This window comes from Limulus polyphemus, unplaced genomic scaffold, assembly GCF_000517525.1.
Source record: "Limulus polyphemus unplaced genomic scaffold, Limulus_polyphemus-2.1.2 Scaffold243, whole genome shotgun sequence".
NCBI classification, from domain to species: Eukaryota; Metazoa; Arthropoda; class Merostomata; order Xiphosura; family Limulidae; genus Limulus; species Limulus polyphemus.
In genome coordinates, this window is record NW_013665853.1 from 97,915 (window position 1) to 121,575 (window position 23,661).

The window sequence follows — 23,661 nt, forward strand, 5'->3', positions numbered from 1 at the left end:
GGTATGAAGACTGGCTCTCCAGCACCACAGCCAGTGAGGATGTCTGCCTCGATGACGTATCTTTGCATTTGCAGACTACGAACCCGAGGCCTCGTTCCGTTGCACAACTTGGGAGCGTGTAAGTTGCGGAGGAGCATTATTGGAGCTCCGACCTTAAGCATGAGCTTGTGGGCAGGTAATCCGGGTGCTGTTACTGAGTCGAGGAACTCTGCCGGGTAGTGAACGGCGGCGTCCTGGTTAAGAACTGTGTTAACAGATTTATATGTTCATTCGTTCCTTGCACAGACAGCTGGAGTGACGCAACAAATTTTTGCAGGAGTTGTTTTCTTTCCAACATAGAGATAATAAACATTGTTTTGAAAATTTTACATTGTATTCACTCTTACTATGGTAATCATTAAAACAAAAAAAATGTCCATAAGAATAACATTGGAACTTTGAAGACCCGTAGGGCGGAGCCCTAAGGTGAATTCCAAAGATCCAAGTAGCCTATAACCTTCTCACGCATGTATAGAACAAAGAGAAAAAGTTTCATCGAAATCAGTGCACCCGTTTCCCTTTGAAAAGCAAACAAAATCACGTCCAAAACTGCACCAAAGCAGGTTTTTGAGTGGCCGCCATTTTCTTTCCAAAACGTGTATGACAGTTTCAAGTAGCCTATAACCTTACACATCTATAAAACAAAGAAAAAAGTTTCATCGAGAACGGTGCACTCATTTTCCCGTGAAAAGCGAACAAAAACACGTCCGCGAGCGTTACCGACAAACAGAAGACAGACAGACAGACAGAAATTGAGATAAGGCTTGTTTCGGCTTCTCTGGTGTATGCAATGTGAAGATATACAAAAAGTACACTATTCTAAGCAATGTACAGACAAAACTCTTATTTTATCTATATAGATCTCTTGTCATGTTTCATATAGGAAAGTTACTCAATTGCCCAGTAAGGCAACAACTAACTATATTTCACTTGCTTGCCTTAAAAATAAATTACCCCAGGCAAGTAGTAATTGTTAATGTCATACCCTGCTTATTGGTGACTATGTGACCCAGATGGGTCAAATGACCATTTTTCACCTTGCTTTTTCTGATGTTTTAAGTTGTGAATTCACTTTCATGTTTTCAAAATTATTGAAGATATTTTCATATGTAGAAATACTGTATTCTTCTATTTTATAACTGAGAAAATATGATAGTAAAGTTCATAAATTTATGGTAGTTACAAATTATACCAGTTGTTAAGAGAGCTATGTTTTATGGCACCACATTATTCCTAGATGAAATTTTACATACATGTTTGTACACATTTGAAAGTTGAAAAACATTTTTCCTGTTCTTAGTCAGTTGTTAAGGGTGTTCAGAGTCTTCGTTTTTATTCATTTGATTCCATTATTTATTTAAGCTCTGAACATTCAAAAGTATGCCAAAACAAACTGAAAAGTACAGGTATTAAGCTATAGAAAAGATATTATGTAACAAAAGAGTCAAGGAATTAAATTATGTTCCAGCAGAATTTTAAACTGGGTTGGATATTTTTTCTTTGTTTCTTGAGAGCTGCAAGCAGCTATAAGTGAAGACAGTTTTATTTGTCTAACAGGGTGATTGACTTATGAAATAAGTTGTCATTGACAGTATCAGATATCAGTACTTAAGAGGAGTTTAATAGGGGAATTAGTGATTTCCTGAAAATACAGGGTGGGTTCAACTGTTTTCTCATCTCAAGGGTTAGTGTGAAAGGACAGCTGTGAAAGAACAAATAATCCCTTATTAACTATTTGTTATAATGAACTGATGTACTAAATACATGTATTTGTTGAAATTAACAAGCAGTATATTTCTTTTTTAAAAATATTTAAGCATTTTTTTAATTTTGTAGAAACCTAACTTACGAAATTCTGTGTGCAAATCATAAAGTACAGTGACATTATTTTTAGCATATGATTTTTAAATGTCATGAAAAACAAATATGATTTACGAGCCTTTAATGTTTTTTTTTTTTCCATTTGAGTTTAATACCCAGCAATATAATTAGCATTAAATACATTGTTTCAAAAGTTTTTAATTACAATCTTACAATACACTATTTTCCTACTTTTCAGATGCTGTTGAGCAGGCTGTCAGTTTTCTTCAACAAGGCCATGTTATTGCTGTTCCGACTGATACCATCTATGGAATTGCTTGTTTGGCTCAAAATAGTACTGGAGTCCGGAAGCTATATGAAATTAAGAAGCGGGAACAGTCCAAACCAATTGCAATCTGTGTTGCAGACATTCAAGACATTCCACTGTATGTATGTACGACTGATGGATAATAGCCAGATACATTTTTAATGTATTGTAAACTAATGAGCTTGGATTTCATTTGCTCTGTAATATATTGTGTATATATAAAAAAAGTGATCTTCATAAATGTCAGTAAGTATAATCGTTGGTCTGAATGACCTATGTGACCCATTATGTTTTTTTCTGTATCATGTATGCTTTAAATCTATGTAGTCTAAAAAAATATTTTTTTTGTTCTAATAGGTTTGCTAGACAACTATAAATAATTTTTTCAAAATTATTATGTAGATGTAATCAGTTTACAGTGTATACACTTGAACAACATTCAAATAAATAGGCTTATATGATATAAATTAGTTTCTGAAATATTTTCTCTTTGTATACTTATAAGAGTGTGATATGTGCCATAATTTGGTTGTTTGAGAATTGTAGACTTGGTTACAACTTTCAGAAAGATGCAACATTTGCAGAAAAATTGGAATTTGCACAATGTTAAGAGATTAATGCAATAAAATAAAATCACTGTAAGAACACAATTCTGAAATATAAACAAATTTATTTCACTTTATCTATATATATATATATATATATATATATACACATACATATTTATTTATTTATTAACCCTGATGAAGAGCAGTTGCTTGCAATGTCCGTAGATAAAATAAATTTGTTTCTGTTTCCGCATTGTGTTTTTACAGTGATCTTATTTTATTATCCTACAATTGTAGAACTTGTTTAGTTGAATATAAATTAGAGATAGGATAATTGCCCTCTAAGAGAGGCTAGTGGTATATTAGAGCAGAAGTCAAAGAAGTAAGACATCAAATTGATAGAGTTAATGTAAAGATTCCTTTGGGTGAGAATTAGAATGAGTTTACAAGAGCAATAAAATGTTAGGACTTTAGAGGCAGGCGCAGTTAGCATTTGGGTACCAATTTCTAATAGATATGAACCTTTGGCTGCTTGCAATGAGGAAAGAGATTTACATTATAGAGGACTCTCTCATTATATTGTATATTGATAAAGGTGTTTCGGACCATAGAAACACTAGGCCTAGAATTTGCTTACCAGGTGCAGGACATAGCATTTTAACAGGTTAGTTTCTGGTACCAAGGGGGCATTCTTGTTTTGCATACATGTAGGTGTGAATGATATTGTAAATCACAAGATCTGCCTAAAAAGTATAAAGAAAAAATCCACAAGTATATGGCTAGAAATAGATGTGATCCTTGTGGATCACAGACTCTCAGACTAGATGCAGCAATTAATTGCTTTATTAGGATTTAAGGCTTTAATGAAAGATTTGCAGAGATATGCTTAGAGCAACTGGTGGGCTGATTGGACCTGTGGGATAGTTATCAGGGTAATGGTGAATTATAAGCGAAAAGAACTCCACTTAATAAGTAAGCTAGATAACAATATGTTTGGGAAAATTCTGGATATTTTCATTAAAGACAGTTTAAACTAAACCTGCATAGTGGTGAAGGAGCTTGGGAATTATAAAATTAAGATAGCTAGGGTAATGAGGAGGATTTAGAGCATTAGTTAGATATTAAAGTATCATATTTAAAAAATAAATATTTGATTCAAGAATAAGTTTAGTTGCTATTATTGTGGTTTTAGGAGTATTAGGAACAAAATTGATGAGTTCATGGCTCTGGCTCTATTTGAAGTGGAAGACTGTGATATTTGTGAATTACTGAAAATATGTTAGATTTGGAGAATACTGATAATAGCAATTATTGTCAAATTCCAGGTTGTGTTATTTAATAGTGATAGATTTCTTAGAAAAGTGGGTTTATATGAAAGATGAGCTGCAACCAAATTTGAGACCATGAGACAAGATTTCTTATTAGTGAATTAGGAAAATGAAGTATAAGGTGATGTGGGACAGATTTGTGAAATTAGTAAAATAAGTTACCATTGATTTAGGATATTCATGTTCCTGAAAAGAGGAAAAGGGTAACTGGAAAGATCAAACCTAATTGGCTTATTAAGAATGTATAGAAAATCGGGGATAAATGCCTTAAATTTAAGAAGTTCAAATATTTAGATAGCTTGGAAAATTTATAGAACTGTTGGAAAGATAGGATTTGGTTTTAAAATTGGGTAGGAAATCAAAAGAGCTTATCACAAAGTTGTTTAATAATGTTGAAACCAAGAATAATTTTAGTAAGTTAATGGTAGGCAAATTGTTTGAATGGAGAATGAAGTCTTTAAACGTGGTGATGGCAAGGTTTTTGTTGAAGACTACGAGATAGATGAGCTTTTAACTGTTTTCTATTTACAAGAGAATAAATTAGCAATATTCCTAATCATGAGCAATTTATGGAAAAGGTTGGAAGTGAACTGAATCTTATAAATATTAATCCCTTGATGGTAAGTAGAAAGATTTAGAGATTACAAATAGATACATCAGCAAGACAAGAGTTTTAAAGGAGGTCAAAGATCAGATATATGAGCCTATCTCTTTCAGTTTGGTAGGTCAATACAGTGCCTGAGGACTGAAGAGTTGCTAATGTTATGCTTATTATCAGATGGTGTGATAAGAGTTTCCTGATGAATTATAAGCCAGTTAGTCTCACTTCTGGAATGGGAGAAACTAGAGAGTCTGATAAAAAATCATTTAGTAAAATATTATATCATAAAAGAGAAAAATAATAAATAACATACAAACTTAAAATAGATACACACTTGAAAACATTTTTAATTCAGGCCAATCTATGGTCTAGAGAAAGTTTTGATGTTTCGACATTATCATCAGGAGTAAGACATAATAGTAAGTAAACTTAGTATTCCAAAAATTGTTTAAGTTCAAGTGTGGTTTAGTTCAATATACACTTTGATAAACATGTGTTACTGGGTTATACTAGTTTCAGAGAATTCAACTCCTCATCAGTAACCCTGAACACAAGTTAACCAAAGAGAGATAAGCTGGACCTATATCATAGTAAAAAGTTTCAACCATATTGTTGGTGTGAACTTACTTTGTAGTCACTATGAGTAAAACCTATACAATTGATAGGTGAACTGAAGAAAAAGTATCATTGGCTAGTAACACACGTTGATGAAAGTGTAGATTGAACTGGACATCCCTTGAACTTTGATATTAAATAATTCTTGGAATACTAAGTTTATTTACTATATCTGCTATTATGTGGCTATATAATGTGAAGAACTGAATAGTGGCCAATGACACTTTTTCTTCATTTCACCTATCCAGTGTATAGGATTTTCTCATAGTGACTTCAGCAATATGGTTGAAGACATAATAATGTCATATATATATATATACCTTTTTTTAACTAGGTTATGACCTGTGCATAGGTTTACTGTTTCTGCCACATTTTTACACAGGTATTTGCCTTGTTGTCTATATGTTCTGAAAGAATTGCATTTTCATTGGAAATTCAGAGGATTTTATAATTACTTTTATAAATTCTATTGATAGCAAGGTGTTGTAAGATTTTTAAATTTGGGCATAACATGCATTTGTGGATTGCTAAAAGTTCAAGTTAGAGACTGGTTTATCAAGTATGAATTATTATATAATCATGTGAGGCAAATTTAGACAATTTGTAGTACCTTACAGCTTATCTGACTGATAAAAGTGATTAAGATGCAACACACCACTGCACGTGAGAAACTTTAACTGTAAAAAGATTGAGAAACCAACTCAAATTAAAGTATTGTATAAATCCTTCTATAGAGTAAAATGTTTTTTTTTAGTTGGCTGTTAGTTATTTTGATTATACATTACGTGATTGTTTGTAGATGTCAATGTATGCTTGATATTTTAAACAGGTGGGGCCATGTGACAGTATCTACATCTGTTCTTCAAGAATTACTTCCTGGACCTGTTACCCTTATTTTTGAAAGAACACCAAATTTAAATGTACAACTTAATCCCACTGTAAAGTTTGTAGGCATACGCATTCCAAATTGCAGTTTTATAAGGTGTGTGGCTCATTCTTGTGGTGCACCACTAGCACTGACAAGTGCAAACATGAGTTCGCATTCAAGCACCTTAGCAGTTGAAGTAAGTAATCACAGTTTTATCTTTGAATTTAGAATATTCTTGGTTTTAAAGTTCATCAGTTTACTCCTCATTTGTTGTAAACCACTCTAGATAGCAAACAACAAACAGTAAAACTGGCAAATTTCTTTTGACTTTCAATTTTAAAAGTAACTGAAGATAAGAGAGAGAAATATAAATTCCAATACAGTACATTACATATGTATAGCTATTTTCATTCAGTGCTGTCCCACATACCCCCACGATTAATGCGGTTCAACTGTATCTCGCATGTAAATCATCATGTGACAACCCTCCACCAATAGTTTGATTCTACCGAACTATCACTTCTCATTAGGCAGCAATCAAGTGCGGGCATTTTTCAATTGTGCTCTTTTTACATGTTCATTTCATTTTTTATGCAAAATATTTATTTATTTGATTTATGCTTTTGCTACAGTTAGTTTTTCTGTAGTAGTTTGCTGTGATAACTTTCCTTTTTTTATAGATTTTTTTTTCTCATTTTTGATGGTTTATAATGAATTGTGAAACTTATGTTTTACAACTTCAGATATTATTATAGCTACTTCTTGTGCCATTACTGGCCTCAGGGTTGGGGTCTTGACCAAGGAATTTTCAGCTATCATTCGTCAGAAAATTGATCATTATATGAGGCATTTCTGTTTCTCCTGACCATGTTCCTCCTGCATTGTTTGAACCTGTTCATGAGGAGGAGGATATTTAACAGTTTTTTTTATCCTTCCTAACTCTGCTATGCCTTCTCTACTAGGCCAACTCTACCATTTTTGGATATACTTTCTCGGGTGTGTTTTCGAGGACTTGGGCTTCTATGGAAGCTGTTATTCTTTTCGGTCAGGTACATTTGTGTTCTCATCAGAGGACTCTACATGGCCCATGAAATCTTGCTCGGTATCCCTTGGACTTCCCAATTACCCTTACTTCTTCCCTTACTGATTATCCGTATTGGTGGTTAAGTAAGAACAGCACAAGAAAGGGAGTACTGCTTCCTCCACCTCGTCTGGATTTGCATCAAATCACAGATGCTTCTCTCCAAGGTTGAGGAGTGTTGTCCACCAGCAAGAGTATTCTGAGCAATGGTTTCAGATTGTAATGTTTTACCATTTTGACATGTTGGAGATTTTGGTAGTACTGTGTGCTTTGTTTCATTTTCTTATACTGGTACAACACCAACACGTCATACTCCATTCTGACAATTCCACTGATGTGGCCTATTTCCATCACTATAGGGGCACCCATTCCTGTTACCTTTGTGGTCAAACATTGGAACTCATTTATTGGGTTCATACACTACAGATAAATCTCCTTTTGTGTCATGTTCTGTGTGCTTGTCACCTTGTGGCAGATCATTTTTTAAGTTCCAACCAGACTTATCCCACGGAGTGGTTTTCAGATGGCTATGCAATCTGTGGGGTAATCCTCATCAGGATGCTTTTGCAACTTTACTCCAACACCCAGTTAGCTCTTCTTTGGTCTCTGGTTCATCATCCTTAGACCCTAGTAGTGGATTTTCTCTGTCAGAACTGGACCAGCCAGTTTCATTTACGTTATTTCCAGATTTGTTGACCTCCCCATCGTGTAGTTAATCCAGGTTGATTTTCCTCCTCAAAACTTCAGCAGCTTGTGAGGGTCATTCTTCCCTCTCCTTGCTTTCTCTTCCATCCATTTCCCACCTTTTCATTACCTGGCACTGTTCATCTGTAGGTGATCTCTTCTTCTACCCTTACAACTTGGGATCATCAACTGCTTCTTTTGGTCTGTTCCTTCCTGTCTTTTTCTTCCCAAATTCTGTTTCAGGTGTCTTAGCTTACGATCAGACAACCTCCCTTTTCCCTGGAGTTTCACCTCCATTGTCCATTCAAGGAAACTCTTCAGTCAGGCATGTGGCCTATTCTTTATATGATCATCTTCTACTATCTTCATTGAGTAGCTGTTTCTACTTTGTTAGAATATCACTTTCTGTCTGTTGTCACTCTTCAAACTTTGGTGTGGCTGTAACTTGGTAAACTATCTTTTCTATATATATATTTCTTCCTCTTCCGGGGGCATGTGTCATTTAGGATTCAGATCCCACTCAGTGACGAGCATTGCCTGTCCAGCTATGCTTCCTATATTTCAAATCTGCACTGTACAGCCACACAATATAACCATGGCCAATAATATATACTGTTGAGATGTGGTGTTCCACAATATTGCTAGTAGATATCTACCTCTTGATATGTTTACTTTTTTGGTATACCTTTTCCAGACTGTACTAACACTTGGATTTAATGGGAAAAACAGAAGGTGATAGCTGCTTATCCCTTCAGTTGAATAAATTGGATGCTGTCTGCTTTTCAATATAGAGATTTCGTGGTCACCCATTACACTGTCTCCAGTGTTGGGGTTCCTCCAGATTTGCTACTGCATTTTATCCCCATGTTCTTTCCAGTTCCAAGCCCCTTTGGTGGTGGACCTTGGAGAAGTCCTTCTGAATGTGTTTGCTTCCATTCAGTAGAGAGTAGGGTGGTGGTGTTCTGCTGGTGTAGATGATGTGTGATTCTCCAATCATGCACTCTATCTCCATGTGGTGGGTCTTCGAGGTTGATGTTGCGCCCAGTTTCTGTGCGGTTCTATCTGGAGGGTGAAGTTGCTTGTATTTTCTAGATGTGATCCACTTCCATGCAGTAGCACCCAGATGTTGCTGTTGCACTCTAGCCTTTGTGTGGTCCTATCTGAAGGATTATGTTGATCAGGGTGATGGTTCTTTGTCTCACGCTCCACCTCAGGGTATTTTCACTGCCTGAGGCTGATGTTGTGCAGTGGGGTGCTAGTGTGATTGAGTTTGATGTGACCTGCCATATGGGCACATCTTTTCCTACCATCATTTGGATGTCAGGTTTCCAGATATGTGGTTGGTTGTGAACTTGCATACATCTGCCTGTTTTGTAAAGCAGTGTGTACAGTATATTCTACCCTTCTACTTAACTTGAGGTGAAGATGGTGTGGGCCCTCCTCCTACTACAGGTCAGAGGTTCTATTCCACTTGGTTTTGGACTCAAGTTGACCAGCCGCATATGGCCACTCTACACCTTGGAGCACATCCATTTTTGCTATCCACACATTCATGTCTGTAGATGGTTCTTCTACAGTTTTTTTTCTATGGGATTGAGCTTCCAATATACCATAATTTGGATTCTTACCCAACCTGTTGTCTCTCCCTTTTTGGTTGTGCTCCTTCCACTTTCTGCCCATGTATGCAATGCATATTTCCACACTGGGCACAAAGTATACTTGGTATAGAAGTGGTGCAGTATCTCATATGTATTCCTCTCCCAACAGGTATCACACTTCATGGGTGTTCTTTGGATGCTTTGAAGGATACTTATTTTCTATCCCTTGCACTGGTCCCTCCACCTATTCAATGTGGAATCCTAGTTATACATGTGAGAGGAGATAATGTACTGCATTGAAAGTTATTGTTTTCCTATACTGAAAATATATTTCCAATAGGCACTTGTCTCTTCTCAAACTTTCCACCCTTCTTCCCCATTGAAAACTGGTGCTTTTCTTTTCTGCCTAATCTTGAAGTGATAGTTTGGTAGAATCGAACACAAGGTGTCACATATGTTAGGAGGGTGTGTCACACCCCTAATTGGTGGAGGGTTGTCGCATGATGATTTACATGCAATGCCCAGTTGGAACATGTTGATTGTGGGGTACATGGGAGTTAAAGGCCTGTAGCATACAAAAGAATGTTTACATATAAAGGGCAGCACTGAATAAGACTACCTATACCTGTGAGAAGAGGTAAGTAGGTATTGGAAATATATTTTCAATATAGGAAAATAATAACTTTTTATTGTTAGACTTCCTTAGAGATTTTTCATGTTAAGGCCACACTGTATTAGCAAAAGAATAGTAGGATTAGTACATTTTAAGTTTTTCATACTCGTTAATATAGTGTTGCTTATCAATGACTCATTTTTACAAGTACTTATCTATTTTATCAGCACTGTGTAACGTTCGATATGTCAGCTTTATGTTGTAGTTCTGTATTCTAATTAACTGATGTAGAAGTTATTAAAAGTTTACATTCTTGTACAAAAGTTTAAATCGAAGTTTATTTAGGCTAAAGAAATACCCTAACCAAAAATATATCCATTGTTCCAAAATTTTGAACAGTTAGTATTTACCATGTTATTGTTAGATTTCCTTCTATACTACTTCCCACTATTAATGCATGCACATGTTTACATCTTACAGGAATTCAAGGATTTATGGCCTGACCTGGGAGCTGTTTTTGATGGTGGTCATCTTGGTGAGAATGATCCTCTGCGATTAGGATCAACTGTTGTTGATCTTTCAGTAAAAGGCTATTACCACATTGTGAGATCGGGATGGTATGTATTAGTTTTATTTCATAATATATAGAATTGAATATTACGTATAAAGATATGAAAATTTATTGGATCCACTTTTATGTAAACATTTTTACTTTCATACCGTACGCTGTTTGGCTTTTGTTCAAGTGAAGGAAAAAACTGTTTGTGTATATCTGAAAAGTTCAATCATTGAGGAGTACCTTTATGTTAGAACATCAGCTTTAAAGGTTTACACTTTATTCTTCTGTGTTGTGTATGGTTTTGGTGATTAATATGCTAAATGGCAATAAAATTAAGTTCAATTTAGAATACTTTACCTGGTTACGGTTATTCTTATGTAATTGACATCCATAAATCCCAACTTTTCTTATACTTTTATTCTTTATCAGAATTGAACTTTCTAATATTATTGTTTTTTATATTTTTGTTCTATCAAGTTCATATTACTTTGTTGTAAGTCTTTGAAGTTTTAACTGTTTCTGGAATTTTAATATTTTCTTTTTTGAAAAATTTTATTGTGTTTAAGGAAGGTACTTTGAATATATAAGCCATGCATTATCTTACTGTTTTAGCAGGTAAAAGGTAAGTTTATTCTGAGTTGCCTTTGCTTACACTCCCTAACAAACTTCCCTTATCTTATGGTTTATCTATTGTGCATCATCCACATGTGTACAAAGATCAAAGATTTTCATCACAAGAACTGGCTCAGTAGGAGTAGTTTTGCAAAAATCATTATATAGTCAGATTTCTAGAATTCTACACCTGTTTTATGGTAGAATTAAGAATTATAGGTAAGTAATGCAGGCTCTTCAATGCTTAAAGGACATTCAGAAATTTTATTCACATGTTTTGTTAACAACTTTCAGTATTTCAGAGGTATTATAAAAGAAAACTAATATTAACAACATATATCACAATACTTTATTTACAGTCCTTATTTTATCTTCAAAGCTGAAAATTGTCTCTAATATACCACTCAAGATATCCTGGCCTAGAAAAACCACTGTATAAATAATGGGTGACATAATCAAGCATAACTTAATGGCAAATATTTGGCTATTTCATGCCTGGTTGTTAGGTTTAAGACACTCATATTGTCATTTAGATTTACATTCCTCTCTGTTCATTAGTTTTAAAGTGTTTATGCTGTAGATGTAATTAGTAAGATTCTGTAAGTCATGTTCTTTATCCTGTTAAGAATTTCATGATTTTAGATTTCCAACAATAGTCATGTAACACCTGTTTACTTGCAGGTGGAGATGCATAATTCAAAGCCTGTTACTGATCAATATTACCAAGTCAACATATTTCACATTTTATATAGATTTTCTTAAAACTGAGATAAACAAAATGGTACAACTTGTCATTACAAATGGGATGTGGAAGCAATGAGATTAAACTTTCAAGGACTTTTCCATAATGACCTCCTCATAAAATCCATTCATTTTCTGTGATTTTCTGTACTGAAATATTTGTTTATAAAATTCCACTATTTTCTAGGATTTTCTTGACTTTTTACAAACTCTCTTGACACATTGGTTGTTTTCTCTGCTTGATACAGTCATCTGTTGTTACATAAAGTGTTATTATGCTTTTATTTTCTTCCTATTGCTTCTCTAACTTAAACATTATGAACTGATAAAGTAGGTAAATGTATTTGTTTCATTCACTTTACACCTCTACTTTCAAAAATGCTCAGTCATTTTTAGAATGTTTTATGTGTTTGTTAACTATGTGAAATGAGGCACTTTTTGACAGTTAAATTTATTATTCTTGTATAAACTGGAAATTCAAAATACTATCCTGTCGACTTACTTGTATAAAAAAAGGTTTTCCAGACAGTTGACACTTATTCATAACAAAGTGCAAAGCATACTCTCTCACTGGCTTTACTTGCTCACCTGCTCTTCTAATGAAAATCAAAGGTAGCTTTTCCATAGTAGTTTTACAGGATAAGCTTACTTCTTTAACTTTAACCTGCATAATTGCAGGTTAAGAGCCATAGTGAAATGTTTGAACATAATATTTAACATACATAAGCAAGCTCACTTTTAGTACAGAGACTTGGCTGTTCATTGGCCATAGTTAGGGTATTAAAGTGCATCACACTCGCCTACGACATGCCCCAATAAAAACCATCTATTCAATGTCCTTAAATGTGCATGTTCTTTCACACATTTATGCAGCCATTATTTAATGGATCTAATGTTGTCTTCTTTAAAACAATGATGTGTTAATTTATAAACTGAAACAGTATTTGATGTTTCAGTTGATATACTATCTTTGTATCTGAAATAACTCTAGATCCATGGAATCTTTGTTTTTAGCTTTTAATGTTTCTGTTTCAGCACTTTGGTGATGATGAACATTTAATTGCTAATCTTTCTCAAGTTAATACTTGTTTTTTGTTGTTGTTTTTTAAATATAAAACTATTATTAAATTGCACAGAAAACTTCAAGTTTTAGTCACTTCAAAAATATCATTATGCTATTAATATATTGGTTTTTTTCGAGAAAAAATTTCTGAAATTCATGGATATGATGTACAATATTGATATGAAAAATATTTAAGTGCATTGTTTTTCATTTTGAAACAAGTTAAATTGTCAAAAAAATGTTGATGCTGTTTTATTTTTTTAACCTTCATCAGCACACCTTTGAAAATTTACATTGTGTAACACCTGGTGTCCAACTGGACCCCAGCACAAAATTACTATTATATTAAGCTCTGGATTGAAATTCAAAAACCAGTTGCATTACAACTTTTATTAGGGTTAGCATGCAATATGAACAACTTAAAAATTTATGAACTTTAGAGGAAATATGCTGACAAATCAAGAAATTAAAAAATTACATTTTCATCAGTATACAAATAAATAGTATTAAACCATTCCTTATACAAACTGTATCAAAAACATTCCAAAGTTTTACTATACTCCTATGTTCAAGTCATTATCCACCAACGTACGATGAGATTACTGCGAGACTGCAAAATTCAACTCAAACAAAACTGAAAGTGTACGTTCATGGTGACTTTGGATCCAACCAGACCACAACACATATGTATATCTATAGTAGGCTATATATAGATTGAAAATCCAATAAGCAGGTTATTTACAACAATTATCAAATAAGGTGTCCATAAAATAGGGTATTATAAGCAGTCAACATTTGTTGATGTTATAAGCAAACAGACCAGATGATACTGTACTACTTTGATGGATTATTCTCCATAACAGCCTATAGAGTGAAATAAACATTTGCAAATTTGTTCTGTATGGTATAAGGTGAACTGCACGTATAATGTTGGTCAGTAATAGTATGGGGTCCACATGGATCTCAGATAAATATTAGATTATAGCTACATACTCAGTCTGCCTGTTTCAAAACAATAGTGTCATATTAATCCAGGACTTCTGCTTGACAGTTACATGAATTGACATAAATTTTTAATGATTTTGTAAAACGATATACAACTGGAAAAGTTGTTGGGGTCCATGTGGACCCCAGGTGTCCTGATGAGGGTTAATCACTTATAGTCAAAACACAACTTGTGAATTCCTGTAGTTTGGTTCATTAGTGAAAAATGTTTTGGTTTGTACAATTTCTGTACTTCTTAATTTGTTTATGTAAGTTTCAGAATATGTTTTAAAATGTTTTAACCTTTTAATTTGGTCATTTCTAAGAACCACTAATTATTTTTCAGTGCTGAAGAAACTACCAAGAAGATTTTAGAAAAGTATCATCTTATGGAATGCTAGCAAGAAATCACATTTCGTTGTGCTTTATTAACTGTATAAATAATTTATGTACAACTACATAACAAAATCTTCTTTGATGTATGCCTAAGGTATTTTCAGTATTATATTGTTCCTAAAATATAAATTTTGGGATAATTCACAAAAAAAAACCTCATGAAACACTAAGAATGTGCTTTAACTGTCTTGACAATTTCTATGTTTTGCCACCTTTCCCAGGGAGCCTCACATTCAAGGACACAAGTAGCTTCGGAAAGATTATTTTACCCCAGTGTTATGCATTATTGAAGTTATAATTCAATTAGATAGAATGTAAATACAATGAACCATTTTTAAATAAATAGCTATGATTCAAACAGTAATTAATTCAAGAAAAAAGTAAATATTTCCTTGTTGAATTTGTTGTGATAAAAAATGTGTTAAATAGTGCTAATCTTAAATGTCACTAAAGGAATACAATGAAAAAAATCAAAGCATGGATGTTATAAAATTAAAAATAGAAATTTAATAATTGAAATTACTATATTTAAATTAGAGATTATGGATAATAATCATATAATTACTCAATGAAATGAAGTCAATATGCTTTACCTAAAAAAATATATAGATATTTTACAGAATGTTTGTTACTTTAAGAGTTACAAAGTATTTTCAAGAAGTGGCTAGGGTGCTCGACTCCTAATCTGAGGGTCGTTGGTTCAAATATCCTCACCGAATGTGCTTGGAGTTCCAAAGTATTTTCAAGAAGTGGCTAGGGTGCTCGACTCTCAATCTGAGGGTCATTGGTTCGAATATCCTCACTGAACGTGCTTGTCCTTTCAGCCATGGGAGTGTTATAATGTGTCAATCAATCCCACTACTTGATTAGTGTAGCCTAAAAGTTAGTGATCGATGGTGTTGACTAGCTGCCTTCCCCCCCATTCTTTCACTTCTAAATGGGACAGTTAGTGCAATTAATTAGTCCTTGAGTAGCTTTGTGTGAAATTCAATATACACATTTGCAAAAATACAGTTTTATAATTCATGCTTTTCACTCTAGGTAACTTTTAAATTGTATTCAAATTATTTGTATACACATATTTCTCCACTCTTGATTTGTTTCACGTACTAAAACTCTAATTTTGAAAACATTAAAGTTACAATTTGGGTTTATTTCTGCTGGAGGTGGATTGAATGTAAAATCTTTCTCATTCAATTGGTTACATTTTAGGCTCACACTGTTGGTTACACTGTTCTATAATATGGTTGCTGAAAGAGTTAGTTTTGATTACTAGCATGCTTGTTTTTGTCGTATTTTTTTATATGTCGTAAGTATATCACTGTAGCATTTAAGTATTTTTAAAATATATATTAAATAAAGGTGTGATTCAGCAGATTTTTGTTTCAAGGAATGGAAATTTTATATTTATTAATGATACTAAACTTCTCAAAGGTTTTTATCAGACTATTAATTTACAAACAAAACTTTTAATTCCAACAAATATATGGAAAATTATTCATATATAAATAATTTCTCTTCTGAGAAATATACAAGAGCTGTTTTCGCTCTTTTACTTTTTTTTTTGTTGTTGTTGTTGCAACCGTAATCCCAACTAGTCTGGGGTCGACCGCTAGTTTTGTAAATAAAGAATTTTTAAACCCGAGTAGCTATGCCAGTCGGCACCCATATGGGACGATTATGTTCGGTGACGGAGATTCGAACTCGCGACCCTCAGATTGCGAGTCGAGCGCTCGAACCAACAGGCCTTGTATTTTCATAGTTTGTCTAAACTAATATCGCATCGATTGTGTGTTGATACCTGATGAACCAACTTTGCTGGAAGTATCGCCATCTAGTGACAACAGAATAAAGTTTGGAGACAGCTTGAATGGGTAACGAAGAAAACTATTACAAGTTTAACATATGTACAAGGTTTAGTCAGATAAACAAAGTTGGTTATTCGTCATCAGAGTTTAATTCTATGTACAGTCTATAAAAACTGTTTCGTAACTACGAGATATATAATTTATTCAAAGGTAGTAAGCTACAAAAATATACAGGGAGGGGATTCATATAAATCGGTGAAAATAACGAGTAATTTACAACAATATATAAACTACGTTATATACAGTGCGGACGAGGCCTTTCGTACAATTCCAGTGATCTTAAAGCTGGTTAGAATATAACAATCATAGTTAAGACGTTATTTATATCGGCAAACCGCTTGTCCACAACTGTAATAGTGTGAAATGAAGAAAGTTATATAAATAACATTCTGCACCAACACAGTTAGCATATTTATTTACACATTAATATTTATAGCTCGAATGCAGGTAGGTAAACAAAATAATAAAAGGCAAACTATTTATATTTGTTAAAATACCATATTAAGTTTAGTGTAACCAATCTACAGTCAAATATATTGTGGACGTTCTTAGTAACTTAATTTTTTCGTAGTTTATATTTCAGTAACAGCATGAAAAAAAGCATTCAGATGTGTAATTTTAGAATTTCCAATTGTAGACGATTTTAAACATTTGTCTGTAAATGCTTCATAGATCACACTAGAGCTGTGATGTTGTTTTAAAGGCAAAATGGACACTTAGGCTAATTTATTTTTCAGGTTGTTGATAAATATTTGAAGAAATCACAGCTCTTTAGTAGATGTTTCTAAAAAAAATTAGTTTATTTGTACGTTTCTATTGCTGGTGCGATCGCTGTCAAGTCAAGTACACGAAACTGAGGCTAACACAATGTGGCTTTATGTAATTTGAATAATGGTCTGCTAATGAACAGGTTTATAAAATTTATAATCACTTGTTGGAAATCATTTGAGGAAATGGTAATTACAAATTTTACAGAGTGGTAACTGGGTGTTTGTTAACAGAGGGTTCATTAGGTTTTTCTAATTCTTATATCCTCTCTTAACCAGTACATGAATTTACGCATGAAAATGGCCATCATTTTTGCGTCAAAAATGTCACCGTACTAAAACATGAACCATATATTTAGCGGAAAAGTATATAAATTAGCGTTATAACCATGTAATCCATCAAAAATTAGACACTCTAAAATACTTCCTAATTGAAATATATACCATATGCACAACTAACAACATTGACGAAAAAATTACATACTTAAGCCAATCCTTTACGAACCAATTCCCTTCCAAAATAGTTATATAAACTGATGATGAATTCTTCCAAACACAGACAAGACAATATTAACAGACTCGTAAATCCACCGAACCTAATTATAAGCACCATCCCTTTTGTAGAAAATGTTATCACACAACCTTACGGAAACCTTGAAATGTGGATAAGAGATCATGACTATGACATAATTATATTCTTGTTCGCTTTAAGGAATAAAATCAAACATGCTAAGTAAACTATACAACGAACCTAACCTTCCAGGAAACAATGCAACAACTATTGGCTTTTTACATAGAGGACACAAATAAAACAAACACATAAGAGAACACCGACAATCTTTTCGCTATATGTAGACAATATTTTGTGTGGTCTGAAAAAAAAGGAACATAACATTTACATAATATCACAATAAATTTTCCAAATGTAAACATTAGAACGGCCTCTCCGTCCCCCCCCCCCCCAAAAAAAAGTTTCAACACAAAAATTCCCAGGAAAAACAAATACCAAAACGATAGTTTTCTGTGTAAGGACCTTGTGTTGTTCATAGACATGTATACAAACACACACATATGTTTTTTCATACACATATATAGCTGTATACATGTATCACTATTATATATTGTCACACACACTAGTTGCTTAAAACAGACTACTTTTGGCTACTTCACAAATTACTTTAGCATATATTAACCTTCTTGGGTTAATTCACGCAGACTACATCTCTATAGAGGAGATACAGTAATGTTCTACAACCTAGAAGCCATCATACTCAACTCGTTTTGTCAAGCATCATGAAATAACTAACTACTGGCAGAACTGAGCAAAACTGTGATTCTTCACCTAAAATTTTCATCAGTAAAATGTGTGTTGTTGCTACAACAAACCATTCCAACTTAATATAATCAACCAGTACCAGTCAAATATCTTGGTATCCCTTCAATGGTGACTTGCCCGAATGTCGGAGCTGTTTTTCACCTCTAATTCCGGTATTTTCTCATCTGGATCACGGTAAATAGCCACATAAGTTCTTTCATATTTTTCGTTCCCAAGCTGTTTTATCATAGCGCCTCTTCTAGCATTTCAGAAGTTTGATATCGTCATACAGTATCAAACATACACACAACATGTAAATGCTGATCGGGTGTCTCACTGTATGGTGAGACTGTCCACTGTCATAACCCTGTACACTGTGTGAGAGTTGAAATAATTTCTACTGTAGCGACATCAAGCCATACAGTAGGCGATTCCATTAGTGGATGGATGTCACAATTGACATCTTTGGAACTCTAGAAAGAGCAACCAAAAGTCTCGGGTCTAGTAGAGGCACTCCTTCCCGTGAAACATAGCACGGATATACATAAACTGTGGCACTTGTTTAAACAATCACGAATGTAGGAATACGTGCTGTACCAATATTATCAACCATCCAACCATAGTTTTCAGCCTATGTTGCAGTTAATGGTCCCCAAAGTTTTAAGGCATACAATTATTCTGCCTTTGGATAACCCAAAGACTAGGGGCGCCAATGTGTTACATTTGTGTTATCATTCAACAGTGATTCTACTGGCTGCATTCGAGTTGAGGTATTCAGCACTGGTGCCAACTTTGCTACCCAAGTTTGTTAATCTTGACTGAACCAAACGTTACAACCACTTACTGTATCTCGTGATGCCATACAGAGCAATTGAACAGAGATCAACAGTTTACTAAACATGCTCATGTTTGGGTGGGTGGTATTGTTCTCTGCAGACATGGTGTGCATGGTTCACCATTTAGAGTGGGAATCCCACAGTATACAGAAGAATATTTGGACTAGTTAAGGTCTTTTTTAGATGACACACACGAGTTTGCACGTCAACAGCTAGGAAAGGATGCCATACGAAATAATCCAGAATATTATAATTTTTCTTTATCTTTAAGTATCTGAATTTAGGTGCCATGAGTGTGTGACTAGCATACCTGATTACAACTCTAATCCAATTTCACTATCGTTGGTTTTAGTACCTATATAAATATAATAGTACTTTCTGTTGTATGTCCATGTAACTACTTTGCAGGATGTGGATGGATATTCACTAAAATTGGTATGTAGGTTCATTACGTCCATGCGGGGGTATATACAAATTTTCAATTCTGCGTTTGGTGGTTTTTATGGGCGTTTTTTACAATTGCATATAAGGGACGCAACTTTTTCATGTCTTAAGATAATCTTTCATTAATTATGAATTTACATAACTTCCGTCCAGGGGACGGATACTCCAGCTAGTCTAACAATAATTCGTTATCTTGTCCAAAATATGCAATCTGTTGGATTTCTACTGCAGGAAGTTTTAGAGATCATTATATCTGTTCACCTTCCTCGCTTCATCCAAAGGGCATCTCAGTTTTAATGAAAACAGATAATGGTTCTGCTATTTTAGAGAAGTTGGCCACAAACCATCGGTAATATGATGCAAAACAAATGAAATTGCAAACTTCTCATTTGATCACAGTTTGAGGCCTTTTTCTCTCCGATACTGTCTTAGCAGAGTCTGTGGAGATTTCATCTCTACTTATTATAAGACGAAGATATTCCACTTATGTGTGCATGAGCACATATTTTCCTGTTTTCAATTTTAAAATCGCTTTCTTTATCTGCGGAATACCATTATCATCCACAGATTCAAAGTGGAAACAATACCTGAACATTATTGACATAGACTAGGCATCTATCCCATTGCAATCTTATCAACATAAATTTCATTAGCCTCTCAAAAATGGCGGTTGCATAACACAGGCTAAACAACTAGTTTCACTCAGTGACTGACTCTCTCTCTCGGTCATTCGTCCTTCTAATTCTTAAAAAAATGTAATTTTCTTGAATTAAAAAGCTTTTTAAAAATATTGTAGAAGAGTTCCAGTACAGAGCAGTACACACTTTAGCAGGTATAGCAAACTCTACGATTAAGAAGCTTTGCACTCATGGCACCAATATTTTCTTCTACCTATCCACTCTGTGGTAAATCCATGCGAAAATGAATTAACTTTACAGCTATATTGACAGAAATATTAAATCTCTTACTACCTAAATTGGTATAAAAGGGAGTAACAAGACTGGACACAAAGTAATACACAATGCAAATTTTTACTGAAACGCTGAGCACGTAGTATGTGTACTTGCATGATAATGCAACAGCCTGTCATTTCTAATGGGTACTCGGTGATTATCCTTCAAAGTTCTGTTTCAGACTGTTGAAATGCATAATTTCTTAGACACCTCGCAATTATCCAGAGTGACTAGCGTTACATGTGACAAATCATACTCATTACAACATAGGTGGGGCTGTAACCTCGAAATTTCCCCGAACTACCATTGAATAACACTGCCATTTGCACCCTCGTACAACATACGGTAATGAGAAATATCTTTCGTGAATAGAGCAGGTATTATCTCCAAAAAGAACAAAAGCAGCTACAACAAGATCAATTTATCGGCTTTCTTGACCACATGTTATGTGAAACTTGCGCATATACATATCAAAGAATAATTTCAGAATAAATACTATAATATTTTATACGAAGATAGAAACGCATGATATATTGATATATATTTTATATAAGAGTTCTTGAACCAACATGTTTTTCTGACATCATAAAAACAGTTTTTATATTTTAAGAGTGGAGATAATTGAGCTTCTATAGATCTCGCACCTGGAGGAGGCTCATGGTCAACAATTTGTACTTTGTTTAAAATAAAGAAGTAAATGAAAAATAATTTCTTTATTTTTATATCCTGACAGTGTATACCTTTAAATACCTCCCGTAGTTAGGATGATAGACTCGCAATTTGTGAATTGCGGGCTCGAATCCCTTCCTCTGTCCGTGCTCGCCCATTTAGCCACGAGGACGTTATAATTTAACGGTAAATTCCATTATCCGATTAGAGTAGCCCACGAGTTGGTGACGGGTGGTTTTGTTTGTTTGTTTGTTTTTGGAATTTCGCGCAAAGCTACACGAGGGCTATCTGCGCTATGTGACGGGTGGTGTTGAATAGTTGTATTTCCTCTCGTCTTGATTTGATTTGGTTATCACTTCTAAATTAGACTAGCTCTCGTGTAGCATTCCGCGAAATATACAAACAAACATTAAATCTCTATTATACATTTATGTACTTAATGTAGAAATGCGTTTGAAGAAAATTAATACTTTATAATATTTCGAATACATCAGTAATTTCATTTCACACCACCTTTTGTATATTTTTACCTGTGAATAATATTTAAAATAATTATGTCGAAGTTGTATTTAAAAGTTTACTTTACAAACACACACAGAAACATAGAAAAACTTAAACTGCGGAAATAGGAGTGTCGCTACTGTGGACCATTGTTTACAACATGGCGTCCTTACGTGAAAGAGCTTTATCTACGAAAACGTTAGTGTGTCTTCTTCAAGCGCTTCAAGAAAGAGAAACAACCGTGGAACTACGAAATGAAGTATCGATTTTAGGAAGAATAGAAATAGTTGATGGGTTAGTATTATATTATGCGATATTATCGGTGAGTAATGAGTATAATGGGTAAAATTTGTGAAGTTTTGAAAAACTAAACATTATTCATTTATTGAGTGCATTTTCTGGAACTTAAGTTAGGTCTAACGATTTTACTAATAAACTAAACTTTTAGACCTAGTGTTATAAAGCTGTAATTTTTTAAAGCCTAAGGGTCGTTAAGATGTGCTTGTGGGGTACATCATCTATACATTTTGACAAGTGAAGTAAATTGTAGATGCGTGCTAAACTAAAAGTAAAAATATTAAAAAGACAGAAGTGTATAGTCTAGTGTGAATATAATCTTTTGTACTACTAGTAGTAATAATATGGTAGTCAGGAACGTCGAGAGCCAGCACGGGCCCCGGGGCACAGATCCTTGCCGGGCCCTCTTTCTCTCTTTTTTTAACATTTTCAAGAATTTATTAAAAGAAGATCCTAAATTAGAACAGCAACGAGCTCATAAACCAGACAAAATCATAGCAGCAGCCGTTTTTACCTCGCAGTATAAGTGTAAAAACATTAATAAAGTAACAACAAATATCTATTAAATCTATAAAGTAACAAATACATATTAATTATTACTCAAATTATTATTTCAGTCGTTCTTAATGTATCAAGCATCTATATCCAAAGAAAAGCCAAAAACTATGGTTTTTATCATTCAATGAAGATATAGCTTTAAGATACTTTGCAGGCTTTATGGCATAACCAGGTTTCATTCACCTGGGCAGTTGGCCCCTTGTCACAAAAGCAATAGATTACAGCAAGGACCTATTAGAAATTTCCTGCAGAGTTATTGTAAAGAGCAGGATCATTGAGGTCTTGAAATTCTATAATGTATTATTTTATAGTTTTTTTACTCTGTTAAGATATAAATAACAATATATCAAATATATACATAAAAACAAGGATTTGTAGTACTTGCTGCGCACTTGGAGCTCTCTTACACTCAAGTAAAAGTAGAAGACATTCTTGTATAAACCTTGTTGAATCTCACAAATTTGGATGCCCACAAAAGGAATCAATGTAGCTTTCAAATATGCACTTTGGAACACACAAAGTTAATGGTTACCAGTCACTATAATAAAATGTCCCAAAAAATACTACAAATATGCACTTTGGAACACACAAAGTTAATGATTACCAGTCACTATAATCAAATGTCTCAAAAATACTATAAATATGCACTTTGGAACACACAAAGTTAATGATTACCAGTCACTATAATCTAGTATTTTTGAGACATTTTTAAATATGCACTTTGGAACACACAAAGTTAATGATTACCAGTCACTATAATCAAATCTCCCAAAAATACTACAAATATGCACTTTGGAACACATAAAGTTAATGATTACCAGTCACTATAATCAAATGTCTCAAAAATACTATAAATATGCACTTTGGAACACAAAGTTAATGATTACCAGTCACTATAATCAAATGTCTCAAAAATACTACAAATATGCACTTTGGAACACATAGTTAATGATTACCAGTCACTATAATCAAATGTCCAAAAAATACTCCAAAAA

General features: G+C 33.8%; 2 protein-coding genes across 5 annotated transcripts in view; both read left to right on the top strand.

The window, feature by feature from the left end:
* Nucleotides 1–14,831, top strand: part of LOC106478716 (yrdC domain-containing protein, mitochondrial-like) — an 89,263-nt gene extending 74,432 nt beyond the window's left edge. For both annotated transcript variants that reach the window (XM_022382369.1, XM_013939277.2), the window contains 4 exons: nt 2,099–2,285; nt 6,089–6,323; nt 10,584–10,720; nt 14,409–14,831. In XM_022382369.1, coding sequence (XP_022238077.1) covers nt 2,099–2,285; nt 6,089–6,323; nt 10,584–10,720; nt 14,409–14,463 — 614 coding nt within the window. In that variant the 3' untranslated portion in view covers nt 14,464–14,831. The remainder of the gene's footprint in view (nt 1–2,098; nt 2,286–6,088; nt 6,324–10,583; nt 10,721–14,408) is intronic.
* A 7,124-nt stretch (nt 14,832–21,955) lies between these two features.
* LOC106478717 (U7 snRNA-associated Sm-like protein LSm10) overlaps nt 21,956–23,661 on the top strand; it is an 11,917-nt gene continuing 10,211 nt past the window's right edge. For all 3 annotated transcript variants that reach the window (XR_002609963.1, XR_001292082.2, XM_013939278.2), the window contains exon 1: nt 21,956–22,105. Coding sequence is in view for 1 of the 3 variants with exons in the window: in XM_013939278.2 (XP_013794732.1) it covers nt 21,972–22,105 (134 nt within the window). In the remaining 2 variants the exon portion in view is untranslated. The remainder of the gene's footprint in view (nt 22,106–23,661) is intronic.